The sequence below is a fragment of the Accipiter gentilis genome, chromosome Z (genome assembly GCF_929443795.1).
Source record: "Accipiter gentilis chromosome Z, bAccGen1.1, whole genome shotgun sequence".
NCBI lineage: Eukaryota > Metazoa > Chordata > Aves > Accipitriformes > Accipitridae > Astur > Astur gentilis.
Genome location: NC_064919.1, coordinates 77,826,280 through 77,839,299, shown reverse-complemented (window position 1 = coordinate 77,839,299; position 13,020 = coordinate 77,826,280). Strand labels below are relative to the sequence as shown.

Genomic DNA, 13,020 nt, shown 5'->3' with positions numbered 1-13,020 from the left:
AGCCCCCTCCAAACCATCAGGTTGTCAGACAGAGCAGGGGCAGAGTCATGAGGCTGACAGCCCAGGGACTGACTGGGTATGGGGATACAGAGTGGGGAGCGGGGCAACCCAGGAGGGGGCAGGAGCACAAACCAACCCTCCGTTTCCCCATATCCCAACCCTGCGCTTTCCCCTTTCTCAACCAGCAGCAGCTACACAGGGTCAAGCTCCCTCTTCCCCTCTCTGCTCAACACCCATCAAGAGCAGCTCCGTCAGGCACGCAGGTCACACCACAAAGCTCCATGGGAAGGAGATGCTTTGGTCCCAGGGGCCAGCTGCAGTGCCGCAGTGGTGGTCAGACAGCTCATATGAAGGACTGCCAAAACGTGTCTTCACCGGCACATGCAGCTCATCCTAGGCTGAAAAAAAAAGGCTGGAGAAGAAAGCGGCTGATTGCCCCATCTTCCAGCAGTATCCTCCTCACCAAGGAGATCCTTCGGGCTGCCCTTCAATCTCCAGGCTGCACTGGGCACCAGCATCCCCCAGTGCAGGAGAGACAGTGGCTGCTGGCGGCTGCACTGGGGTGACAACAGCAGCCGAGATTAAGCAGATCCCAAAGGCTGCAGGATGGGGATTTCCCAAGAGGGCCAGGGACAGCTGCAACTTACAAAATGGGAAATGAGCACCAACACCCATGGAGGGGGTCACAGACCAACACAGAGGTCCAGCTACGCCTAGTTGAGACCATGCTACTTGTAGGATGGGGAGGAAGGAAAGTAGCAACCCGAAGCCTGGCTCTGGGAGCACGCAGTTTCTCAGGCATGCTTCCTCAGGGTTGTTGGGGGCTGGAAAAGCCTAGTCCGAGCTCCTCCATGATGATTCATAGGGACATGGCTTTCACACACAAAACAGGGAGGAACCACGACAAGGTGGGAGCTGTCATGGGGCAGGCAGCCCCTGCACACCAGAACAATTTATTGGTTGGTAGGACACAGCAGCACAACTGCAAGGGCAGTGCAGTTGGGCCAAACTCAAGCAGAGGCTGGGGTCTAGATGGACATGGGGATATGGCGTGGGGAAAGAGAGGTTGGGACCCAGCAAGCTGCTTCAGTCTCAGAGGGCACTTGCAGGCACCAGAATGAGGGTGAGATGGCTTTGCCAGAGCACTGGAGGACTACCAGAACACATCCTTACTGGCACAAGCCTTGGGCTGCTCCTGCTCTGTGACAAAAGATGCTGGAGCTTGATGAGGGAGGAAGTTTGAGGGGGAGCAATAACCCAGCACAAGCTATATGAGGTCCTGCTTCCAGCCTGGGAACACCAGGCCTCGAGAAGGGACTATGGGAAGTGCCATCAGCACCGAGTGTTGGACATCCGACCCATCTTCTTTCCCTCACTGCTCTGACTGTCTCCTGAGGACTCCAGAACAGGCAAGAGCTGGGGCAACATCTCTCCAGCCCGGCCGCCTTTACCTGCAGAGACAAAGGACACCCAGGGCAGAGGCTGCTGCGTGCCCTCGGCAGCGCGGGCAGCTCACGTCACCAGAGCTGCCGCTCTCCACCCGCTCTCTGCCACGTCAGGGAACACAGGCAGGGCACTCCGTGTCCTACCTGCATCTTCCTCTGCCAGAAAAGTCCCCTTGATCACGCAGTAATTATCTGAGTTCTCATAGGGCCGGAGCTCTGGGCAGACAACACAACAGAAACAGCCTGAGGGACGCGGGAGCCGTGGGAGAAGGCGCAGGGCAGACCCGGGCAGGCAGCAGCACTGGGGGCTGCAGGGCACCCTGGGACACACACCAGCAGGGCAGCAGGACTGGGCAGAGGCAATGCCTCCCCCAGGCAGGGCGAGCACGAGGGGAAGCTCCCAAACCTTACTGGCACCACGGGGGGACCCCAGCCAGGAGCTGCTGGAAGAGGCAGCCAGAGGATGCTCTCGGCTGGGCATAGCAGGCATGGGACGCACCTCTCTGGCAGGTCAGCCAGAGCCAGCTGGGCTGACTGCAGCCACCCCAGGATGGCAACAGGCTCTCCTGCAATAGACCTGTTTCCCTCCCAGCTCCAAACCCAGCCTTACAGCTGTCTCTGTCATGCAGACCCCACCTGTGTAATGATCCTCTTCTGCTTTCCTGGGCAAAGCCTTTTTTTTCCTGGGAAGGCAAAGGGCAGTCCTGAGTCGGGGGAGAGGCTGATGTGGCCCAGGGCCCCATGGAACCCAGCGGCAGAGGCATGGAGGGCTCTGCCCACCCTCCCTCTGGGCCCCTCGTGAGCTGGCAGGCATCGCCCACCAGCACCCCAGGGGACAGCAGCAGCGGCAGCAATAGCAACAAGGAAGAGGGTCCCTTAGCACACACGGTCACTGCCACAGCCCTGAGGAAGATGCTTATGAGCCCCAGCCAGGACCCCTACAGCCAGCTATGGTAGGACCAGACAGCTGCATCCTCCATGGCCAGAGAAGGGTGGGAGCAGCTGGGGGACCCCCATCTCCATCCCCATCCAGCCCACTGCACAGCATGGCATGAGGCAGAGCAGTGACTCCGAGTCTCTTGCCTACTCACCTGGACAGCAGAAACCAGAGGATCCCTGCAGACAGGGGGACCACCACCAACGCCACCACCACTACCATGACCACCGACCCAGGCCACAGACCCAGAGGCTGCCCTGCAACTAACACAGTCAGGAACGGGTCCCACAGCCTGGACCATGCGCCAGCAATGGGCCCCACCTTGGCATTCACTGGGGGTGTGCATGGGTGCAGACACACGTGCCCAGGCTCTGCTGTCCTGGCTGCTGCAGGGACAGGCAGTGAGGCACAGCCTTCCCCTGCCTTCATGTCTGCAAGGCAGGGTAGGGCAGAGGGAAGTTCTGGAGCATGGGGACTTGCCCCATCTTCCATACGCAACCAGAGGGTGTGAAAGCCCACTCAACGAGCCTGCACACAGCAAGAGGACACACAGACCCAGGCTCAGCAGCCCTAGTGCTGTCTGGCCTTGAGCCCCAAGTGCATCCTTATGCAGGGATGGGTATCATCTTCTTCAGTGGAAGAGTAGAGAGGCCAGCTCTGCTCTCACATGCACAAACAGGGACTGAGCAATGCAGCTGCTCTGAGGACCAGGCAATGCACCCCCTCGAAGCAGGACTCATCCAGCCCCACAGCCCACTCTTGAGTCGGGCTCTCAGGGTGACAATGCTCCCTGCCTCTCTCTTGATGGGGACAGAGTGCATGGACACACAAGCTCTGGAAGCTGCTCCAGGCGCAGTGCTCGCTCCCAGGGGGACCACCTTAGCCAGAGCTAGGGCAGAACAACCTTTACCTGAGACATAGGTTCGAAATTCCAGGCGTGATGCAGCCCCAGCACCAGCTGCCGTCAAGCCCTGCACTGTCACTGTGTACTTGCTTCCAGGTGTCTGATGAGGCGGCGTGTACTGAGTGGCAGACTGGTTCACCAACACCTGATTGAATTCAAGGAAGCTGCCATCGTGTGCTCTCCTGGCCGTGATGTTCAGCTAGAGGAAGGACAGGGAGCTGGTGGGGAGCAGCACCGACCTCCTGCACATAGTCAGGGAGAGGCACAGCAGAGAGGGGCTCCTGCTGCTGATGGCTGCAGACAGGAGGGGACCTCACCCCACCAGAACCTCCAGCACTATAGAGTTGGTGGGCGCTGGCTGAGGACGGCTCACACTTCTCTCCCAGGCTGCCTGCACAGAGCTCCAGGCAGAGGGGGGCCTGGCGAGGCGAGGGAGACCACGGGCAGCCTGCGGTCCCCTGGTACCTGGTATCCGATGATCTCCCCCTTGCAGGAGGGCAGCGCCTTCCACCTGAGGGACCCTGTGCTGGGATCCAGCCGCAGCTTCTCCGGTTTGTCCGGCACTGGAACCACAGGAGGACGGGGTCACGCACGGGCACGGCGAGGAGGGCCTGAGCCCAGAGCAGGGTGCAGGCAGCTTCTGGACCAGGGGACAGCCCGCCAAGGGACCCCCAAGCAGGGTTTATCCCCCACAAAGGCCGCATGTGCTTCAGCAGCAGCAGGAGCAGCAGTGGTGTGGTGAGGAGGGGGAGAGAGCGAGGAGGGGGCGTGCTCTGCTCCAGGGCCCTGCACATCCCCTTCCCCAGCGCCCCACAGGATCCCATCAGCCCTGATCCCAGGACCACCACTGCAGGGAGTGGATGCTCCGGCTGAGCTGCCGGGCAAAAGGCACCTTTACATTTCATGTAAACATACCCGTTTCCTTTGTTCTGAGAAGCCGTGTGAAAAGGATCGTGCTGGGCAGCAGTGAGATGGTGACACTGTAGACAGTGAAGGGCTGCAGAGGGGGGCAGGTAAATGTTCCCTCCTGGCCATGGAGCGTCTCCTCTCCCTTCACCTCCTCAGCCTCACAGGAGAGGGAGGAATGCTCTTCCAGCCGGCACCTGGCCCGAACCTGCTGGCAGGCATCAGGGAGCCTGCAGGTCCAGTTCAGTTTGATGCTGGTGCTGGAAACCTCCAAGGTCCCAGGGACAACCTGGAGGACATCTGTGAAGGAAACATTGCAAGAGGGTCACCCCCTTCCCTTCCCCTCCCAGCCTTGCAAGGGTGTTGCAGTCCGACAGCCCTGCTCCCCACCAGCCGGGTGGGAGGCAAAGCGAGAGGCTGAAACTGGTCACTCCAGCTCTCTGGTAGGGGAGCAGGAGGAGTTTGGGGTCGTGGTACTCTTGGAAGCTGGATGTGACCTTCTGGGATAATTCCACCAGCGAGACAACTGCCCCCGTTCATTCAAACATCAGGACGTGGCAGGCTGGAATAGAGGGAAGCGCAGGACAGTGTCCCCCCCAGCTGGGCTACATCACAGCTCACGAGGAGCAACAAAGTGGTCCTTCTGCTCTCACACCCTCTGAGGCGTGTGGCTGCAATCATCCTTCGGTGCCATGGGAGAGCACAATGGGACACATTTCATCCTGGCCTTACAGGAGCTGCTTCCACAGTTATCAAACATCACAGCACGGGCCCCAAGGGAAAACCATGACCTTCCCATGCTGACTCTCACCCAGACACATTCCCAGCATCCTGACCCTGCAAAGGACCATCCTGTGCCTGATGCCTCCCTTACCGATGCACTGCACACTGGACCGAATGCGGATCCAATCACCCGTGATGTCCCTTCCCAGCCACGGGTCACTGTATACAGGATTCCCATAACTGATGGGCTGAACTTTGCCTGAACATTTGATTTCGGTGAAGGATGGCTGGAAACCCTCGGGACAGATCAGCCTCACTTCCTCGTTCTTCTTGTAATTCTCCTGGTCTGGTGCCAGCTGGAGTCTTCGGTCCCACGACGGCCTCTGGCAAGTTTCTGGCAGAGGTGAAAGTGGGGGTTAGTTGGGGTGGGTGGTGGGATTTCAGCAATCATTCAGTTTGGAGTAGAGCAGGCATCCAGGAGAGATCCTGATGCCTTTCTTACCGATGCACTCCACACTGGACTGAATGCGGATCCAATCACCCGTGATGTCCCTTCCCAGCCACGGGTCACTGTATACAGGATTCCCATAACTGATGGGCTGAACTTTGCCTGAACATTTGATTTCGGTGAAGGATGGCTGGAAATCCTTGGGACAGCTCAGCCTCACTTCCTCGTTCTTCTTGTAATTCTCCTGGTCTGGTGCCAGCTGGAGTCTTTGGTCCCACGATGGCCTCTGGCAAGTTTCTGGCAGAGGTGAAAGTGGGTGTTAGTTGGAGTGGGAGGTGACAGGCTGGGTCAGAGGTGGGTGGTGGGAGAGAAGTCCCCTGTAATCCATCCAGCCAAATGCATCCAGAGGGATGGTGACATGTCCATCTGCCAGGACGTTACCTGTAGGCAATGTGTGTTTGGAGCGGGCTCTCCTTGTGTACCCAAAGTGTGAATGATCACTCATCCATCAACCTCTCCCATCCATCCCGTGTCCGTGGACACTCATAGCCATCTCCCACAGCCTCAAGCGGGGAGGTTCCCACATCGTCTCTCCCTGCCCGCCTCCCCTGAGCACCAGGCTGCCCGTGGACGGCCAGCCCCACACTTGCACAGGTCTGTCCCTGCCCAGGGCAGCCCCGCATGCCCATCACCTGAGGGAGGACATTGCTCTTCCCCCTGGTGCACCCCCCACAGCCTCCAGTCCCAACGCCAAGGGCTGACCCAGCCCCGGGCACTCAGGACTCCCTTCCATCGCCTCCACTCCAACTCCTGGGGCTGCAGATGTCCCCAGGGTCCCTCACCTACACGGGCAGACGGGGACAAGCAGAGCTGTGCACTCCATGGTGGCACCTGCAGGCGCAGCAAGGAGCAGGGCACCTCCGTGGGCACCTCGGTGCCGGCCCCGGATCCGGCCCCAGGCCCTGGCACCCATCTGCAGGACCCCACGCTTGGCGTGCTCAGGAAAGACTGCAGGAGCTGCTGGCTTGCCTGGCTGGCACTACCTTGTCTCTCGTCCCCTGGCTGGGCTGTCCTCTTCAACAGTTTGCAGGGGCAACACAGCACCAAGGAGGGACTGTGGCGTGCCTGCAGCTCAGCTGGACAACGTCATGACTGGCTATGGAGGGTGAAGATAGAGAGGGGGCATGGGAGAGCTGCAGCCGCCTCACTTACCAATGCACTCTACAGCCTTCACAATGTGCGTCCAGGCACCTGTGCTGTTCCTGCCCCACCAGGCATCTCCATAGACTGGTTCCCCAGAACTCACTTGCAGAAATTCCCTTGCACACTTGACCTTGGGGAAGGATGGCTTGAGATCTCCAGGGCAGGTCAGTGTCAGTTCTTCATTCAGTCGGTAATTTTTTTTGTTTGATGGAAACCAAAGTCTTTCATCCCACTGGGGTTTTGGGCATGTTCCTGTCAGGCAGAAAGTGTGAGAGTCCTTCTCGGGGACAAGGGATGCTCAGGCAGGAGGGGGACCGAGGCTTTGCCATGACTGACTGTGGTGTCAGCGTTCAACACCACGAGGAAACCCAAGGGCCCCCAGGTGCAGGAAAGGAGCTTGTGCCTGGGCAAAGTGGTGATATAGGACACTGGGAGAGAGGTGAATTGAGGGGCAGGATCTGGCCTCCTCCGACCTGCAACTCAGGAATAGACTGGGAGGAGACGCAGGGACAGTGAGAAAACCGGCCCCACACTGAAGGCTTCTGTCCCTCCCCACCTTGGAGGCGGCTCCCAGCTGGGGCCCATCTCTGAGCTGTGGCCAAGGTGTCTCACAGATACGGCAGGATGCCCAGGGTCCCTCCTTGGGGAGAAGTGCATGTAGCAGGGGAGACCTACTGCTCTCCCACTTACCTGTGGTGCAGGTCAGGCTCTCTGCCACCACATGCCATGTTCCCTGAATGTCCTTCACCTCCCAGGCATCCTTCCAACCTGGAGACATCCCATTTGCACATCTGATCACAGCAAGGGGAGGAGGGTCCTCCACAAAGCAGCTCAGTGTCACCTCTTCATTGAACCTGTAAAACCTCTGCTCTGGGGTAAAGTGGAGCCTCGAGTCCCACTGGGGCTGCTGGCATCTCTCTGCACAGAGGAGAAGGAGCGGGTGTAAGCAGGATGGGAAGGTGCCTGCTGTGGGGTCTACTGCCCTGAGTTTGACACCGTCCAGCTCCTTTGGTTGCCACTTTCGACTGCAAATCCCTCTCTTGCAGCCTAGAGCAGAGTTAAGGGTGGCAGCAGGCCACCCCAAGAGCAGTCCCATCCATCCCTACAGAGGTGTAGGCTTTCCCACTCAGGCTCCATTTGGGTAAGGCTGACCAGGGACTGGGCTCCTCCCTAGCCTTCACACAGAGGTCCTTCCACTCCCACCACCTCGGCCATATGCCCAGGCACTGTTTGAAGGCACAGGGCTTACAGCAGCAAGGCGCCGAGACAAAAAGTGCCCCGGCACTGCCAGGACAGGGGGAAAGCCAAGGCGTCCAGGTCTCCTGATCCGGGACTGTCACCCAGGTAGGGCTGAAGCACGACCATGTCACGGAGGGTCTGCCACCAGCTCAGGACCCCAGGGTCAGGGTGATGCGGGGCTGTGCTTACCCTTGCAGGTGGCAGTCCCATTCCACGAGTTCTGGGTCCCACTGGAGATGCATCTGAGCTGGGGGACCGATGGCACATACTCCCCAGCACAGCTCAGCTGCCCCAAATTGTTCAAGGCATGGCTGCTCTGGTCTGGGGGAAACTGCAGCTTGGGCTCCCAGTCAGAGGGAGCTTTACGTCTCCCTGTGTGCGACGGACAGGAGCGAGAGCCCTGAGCATCACTGGGCTCCGGCAGCATCCTCGGGGGTGAGGAGGCCCTGTCCAGAGGGGTGCTGGTCCCCCTCACTTCAGAGGGCTGGCAGAGATGAGCACCTCCCAGATGAGGCCCCAGACCCCAGGTACATTAACCCTCCTTGCACCCTCAGGTGCAGCGCAGGAGGGTTACCTGCAGGCCCTGCTGCCCACTCACATGCTGCGGAGGGATCCCAGCCAGCAGGATCCAGCAGCCCAGTGGATGCTGCTCTCTCCTGCACTCTCTTCCCCAGAGACAGGGGCTGTGGGAGTGCACCAGACCCAGTGGCCCTCTGCTGCCATTGCTCACCCTCCAGAGTTGTGCTCACAAGCCAGCTGCCGGCACCAACAGCCTAGCCTCAGACCTTCACATCTACATTCACAGCAGTGACTACAAAGCTCTCACCCCACTCCATGCACCCAGCCTTTTCTGTGCACTTAATCCAAAATGAGCTGGCCCTGTCCTGCCCTGGTAGATGTGTCACCCAGGCTTGCTCACCCAGTGCAAACTGAGTCCATTAGGAGGCATCAGGGTGGGAGGTGGCCTCCCCTAAATTAGGATGAAACACCTCTCTTCATCTACGTGCATCTCTACAACTTCCCACTACGTGCCAGCCAGCACTCATGGGGCTGCACTCCCTTCCACTGGAACAGGGGCATCACCACACTTCCCTTATCTGGTAGTGGGTTCTCACATCATCATCTCAACCCTGCACCCTGGCCCTCCACCACAAAGGACAGTGGCTACCAGCCCCATCCTTTGAGACCATGTGTGTTGTGCAGATAGGAAACTTCTTCTTCCCCCACAGCTGGATCCCTCACAGTGCCCTCAGATCACACACTTCACTGTGACAGCCAAAAGCCTTGACAGACTTGAAACCCTTCACTCAATCCGAGCCTTGTTAGGCATCCCTGGCATGTACCTTCCCCCCTCCCGTCATTAAATCACCCTGAAGTAGCGTACATGCCCTCACACTCCTGCCCCAAGGTGACATCCAGGATCCTTCCCACCCCAGCAGAGTCCAGGGTACCTGCCCAGCACCAAACATTTGAACAAGGATACCAGCTAGCAGGGAGGACATCCCTCTGCTGCGGGAAAATGAACCACGCTTCAAAGAGCAGATTTTCACCTGTGGGAAGGAACATTTCTTTCCTATTGGTACTTGTCAGGAATCAGATCCCAAAGGCTGGCTGTCCCTAAGATGCTCTACAATCCAAAAGGTGAGGGAGCAACACCCTTACACAGAAGGAGGACAGAGGATGCACTAAGAGCACAGCCTGGCTCAGTCAGGAGGCTGACGATGACCTGCAATGCAAGAGGACACAGTGACAAGCAGGTTGCACTCTTAGGGGAGTAGAAGTCGACAAGAAGAGCCAGTGAGGAAACAGCTGGCAAGGCCAAGGCACAAGAGGGGACATAGCAAGGGGGGCAATGGGAACACAAGGCTGTCTCATGCAGACCTCAGTGCAGAGAGGAAGGTGAGCAAAACTGGGCCAAAAGCACTGTCAGCAAGTTATGCAAGCCTTTGTTGTCTAGGTCTGGTCTAGAAAATGCATGTGGGTCATTCAGATGTTCATGGCTATTCCTGAACAGCAATGACACAAGACACAAAGAGAAGGTGAAAAAAGCACGCATCTATGGCAGACATGATTCCTTGATGACACTTGAAGAGAACCGACTGCAGCAAAAGCCCTTGTGGGCCCTTGGCTTGGCACCAGAGCTTTCCTCTCAGTACAGGAGGAGGCAAGCTCTGCCTCTGCCTACAGCTCTGCTGGGCTACCCGTAATCCAGACTCCAATGGCCGCCTTCAATGCTGCAGATGCCAGTGGCACAATAGAGGATAACGGTCAGAAGCTCAGTTTGGTGCCCACACGTCTTCTTCAGACAGAGAACCAAGAAATCTTCCCCAGCCACTCAGAGCCAATGCCTCTACTGAGCCCATCACACCCTCCTCTACCTGGTACTCCTCAGGCCAAGGAGGGAGAGCCATGACTATGGACAGGACTTCCCAGGGATGGGCTGTGAGGAACAGGAGGAAGGGCCAAGAGCTGCTGCTGAGTCAAGGGGAACAGGGTCCATCCTGCCCTGGATAGCTGAGGGGTGCCCATTGCTGGAAGGGCAGCATCCCTCCAGCCACCAGGGATGGGTGACATGACTCATGACCCATCCAATGACTTGGCAAGCCACTTCTGCTCCCATTTCCCTGCAGAGAGAATGACTCACGCCTCAGGACTGCAAGCCCCCGGGTGCAAAGAGCAGCCCCTCCTGCTGTGCCCATGGGGACCTCAACAGCTACTGGCAACCCCAGGGCACAGCACACAGTCTCTGTAGGGAAGCCCACATTCTCTGTAGGAAGAACCCAGCAGAGACCCAGGAGGTGCCCCTAGCCCTCCTGGCATGGAGAAAGAGCAGAGCAACGCTGTTAAAGAACAATCCCACCAAACTACAGTTCCCCCAACCCTAGGGATTACAGGAGAGAGCAGGCATCCCAGCTAGCACAGGGATTCACCTCACAGCTCACCCCGTCTTTGCTGAACACCATCACGACCTTCCCCTGCGATACAAATGCTGCCTGGATTGCCCCAGGAAGGCCACCACTGCTCTCATTGCCCCGGCTTCATCTGTCCACGACGTAACAGGAATCAGCCACCTCCTGCCCCCAGGGACACTACCCACTCACCAGAGGGACACTGCAGCTCCCATGCTCACGGAGGCTTTCCCAGCACACTGACATTTGCCACCCTCCATCTCCAAACAGACCTTTGCCCCACCACATCCCAATGGATGCCCAAGTGTCTCAGGACTGATGCAAACACTAGCCTCAGCCCTTCCCAACACAGCTGCTGTGGGCTGAGCAGGGTAAAGCCATGTAGCAAATATATAGGTAGAAGAGTAGCAAAACCTTTTCTGTAGGAGAGAGGTGCAACCCACTCTTACCTGTTTCCTTGGCCCCCTCCTGGTTCTTGGGACCAGCGTCCTTCTGTCCCCACACAAGCAGCAGAGGGGCAAGCACCAGGAGAAAGGCCAGAGCCAGCCCTCGCAGGGCCATGCTGGCATGAAGTCCCTAGGCAGAACTCAGTCTGAGCCACTTAGGAAAGGTACATGCGTAACCCAGCACTGGAGCTGTGCAGACACAGAAATGAAACAGCCATGTACGGAAATCACATGTAGTGCAAGAAGCTTCCTCTTTGGAAAGAGAGCATCCCACTAGCCACAGGGCTGCTCCTTGCCCATCTGCCCGCAGGTAAGTGGGTCCAGGCTCAGTCTGGGGTCTCCTGGGTACCTTGGTCCAGCCTTTCTGCCAGCTATTGCAGGACCCCATAGCCCTGCTCCCACAAACACCCCCAAAACCTTCTCGGGTCTGCCTCCCACCTCTCTTCCTCCAGATCCAGGGGCGGATGTTGAGGAAAACAGCCCTGGTTCACATGCCCACCCAAGGGTACTCTCATCATGCATCACTTTTGCCTTGAAAACTCTCTACTTATTACCTTGAACTGACCCAGCTGAAACAATCTTGCTGTTGAATCCCACCAATAGACCTTCCAGATCTGACAAGCTCCTGAACAAGCCACATATGGCTCATTTCCCTTCTCCAAACCTTTCCTGCTACCCTGCTCTGAGCTCCACTTTCTCAGTGCCTTCTAGGATGTGAAGTGCCTCGACTTGGGCAGCGCACACAGTACTGGGGGTAAGGGGGGTCTTCCTGGAGTTGGATGGAGAAGATCTATTCCTGTCCTTGGCTAGGCCAGGCAGGGTCTTTGGGTATGGGAGAGAATTCCCCAGGCACTCCTCGTTTTGGGCCATAACTCCAAGGCTGGCTCATTCACATTGCCCCAGTCTCCTGTCCCTGAAGACACCACTGCCAAGCTCTTCTCTGAGCTCTTCTCTTTCCAGCTCACATACTGTTGCATGGCCTCAAGCTTCCATGAGTCCTGGCTCCCTGCACTGTTGCAGCTCTCCTGGGCAGCTCCTCTTTCAACTTTGTGGTTTATATGGCCTCCCTCTCTCTGTCGCCCTGGACAGAGAAGTATGATTCCTCTATGGTCCAACACAATCAGTGTGCTGGGAGTGGGTGCTGTCACCCAGGGTGCTTATCACCACCCTCTGGGACCAGCTGGCCCAGAGCTCCATGACAAATCCTTTCCCAGGAACCACCATCCTCAACACCACAGGACAGTGCCTGGTGTATCTATCTGCCTTACCCCAGGAGAGCAGCAGCACTGACTGGTTTCTGGAAGCTAGGTCTCTCCTAAGATCCATTCAGGAACATCAGTATATCAAGTCCAGCTGTCTCACATACAGCTGTTGTTAGATTAATGGGGTAAAGTCTTCTAGCAAGCTTGCAGCAGGAGGAGCAACAGCACTAAGTCATGTCCTCCTGTTTCCTTGGCTGTTCCCTGGCCTTTGGGAACCAGGCTTTTTTTGTTCCTGTGCAGCCAGCAAAGGTGCAAGCACCCAGGAGAACGGCCACAGCCAGCACTCACTTGGTGATGTCCTCATAAAATCCCAGTGTTGGATGTAGACACTCTCACTGCCTCTCTTTGCTATATGGAAGAAGCAAAAACAGTGAAAGAAAACAGACAAGCTTCAAAAATGCACTTGTGGTGCAAGAAGTTTCCTATTGCAGCTGATGCGAGTATTTATTTTCTTTACCCCTATCCTGAAATGCACTGTGGCCTAGCAATTTGTGTTTGGCCTCTTCCCCCTTAGAAATCTACCATTTTTTGAGATTTGTTGTATTGGTGTATAGCATGCACTGGAAAAATGGTGAAAAACTACTGAAAGCCAGCAGAC

The 13,020-nt window shown here is 57.4% G+C and overlaps 1 protein-coding gene across 1 annotated transcript; it reads right to left on the bottom strand.

The window, feature by feature from the left end:
- Window positions 1-1,332: 1,332 nt before the first annotated feature.
- LOC126036262 (uncharacterized) lies at window positions 1,333-11,275 on the bottom strand. Its single transcript, XM_049795794.1, has 7 exons — window positions 11,164-11,275; window positions 5,067-5,309; window positions 4,202-4,492; window positions 3,752-3,849; window positions 3,293-3,485; window positions 1,590-1,661; window positions 1,333-1,451 (listed from the first exon to the last, which is right to left on the bottom strand). The coding sequence occupies exons 1-7, from the start codon at window positions 11,273-11,275 to the stop codon at window positions 1,333-1,335; spliced, it is 1,128 nt and encodes a 375-aa protein (XP_049651751.1).
- Window positions 11,276-13,020: the final 1,745 nt, after the last annotated feature.

Bases quoted from the DNA above. Each gene is read 5' to 3' on its own strand.
- LOC126036262 (XM_049795794.1), bottom strand. From the start codon at position 11,275: ATGGCCCTGCGAGGGCTGGCTCTGGCCTTTCTCCTGGTGCTTGCCCCT. The intron at 4,493-5,066 runs GTAAGGGAGGCA...TTTCCTTCACAG, and splicing joins GTCCAGTGTGCAGTGCATCG to ATGTCCTCCAGGTTGTCCCT. The intron at 1,452-1,589 runs GTAGGACACGGA...TTGTCTCTGCAG, and splicing joins TCTGGCAGAGGAAGATGCAG to GTAAAGGCGGCCGGGCTGGA.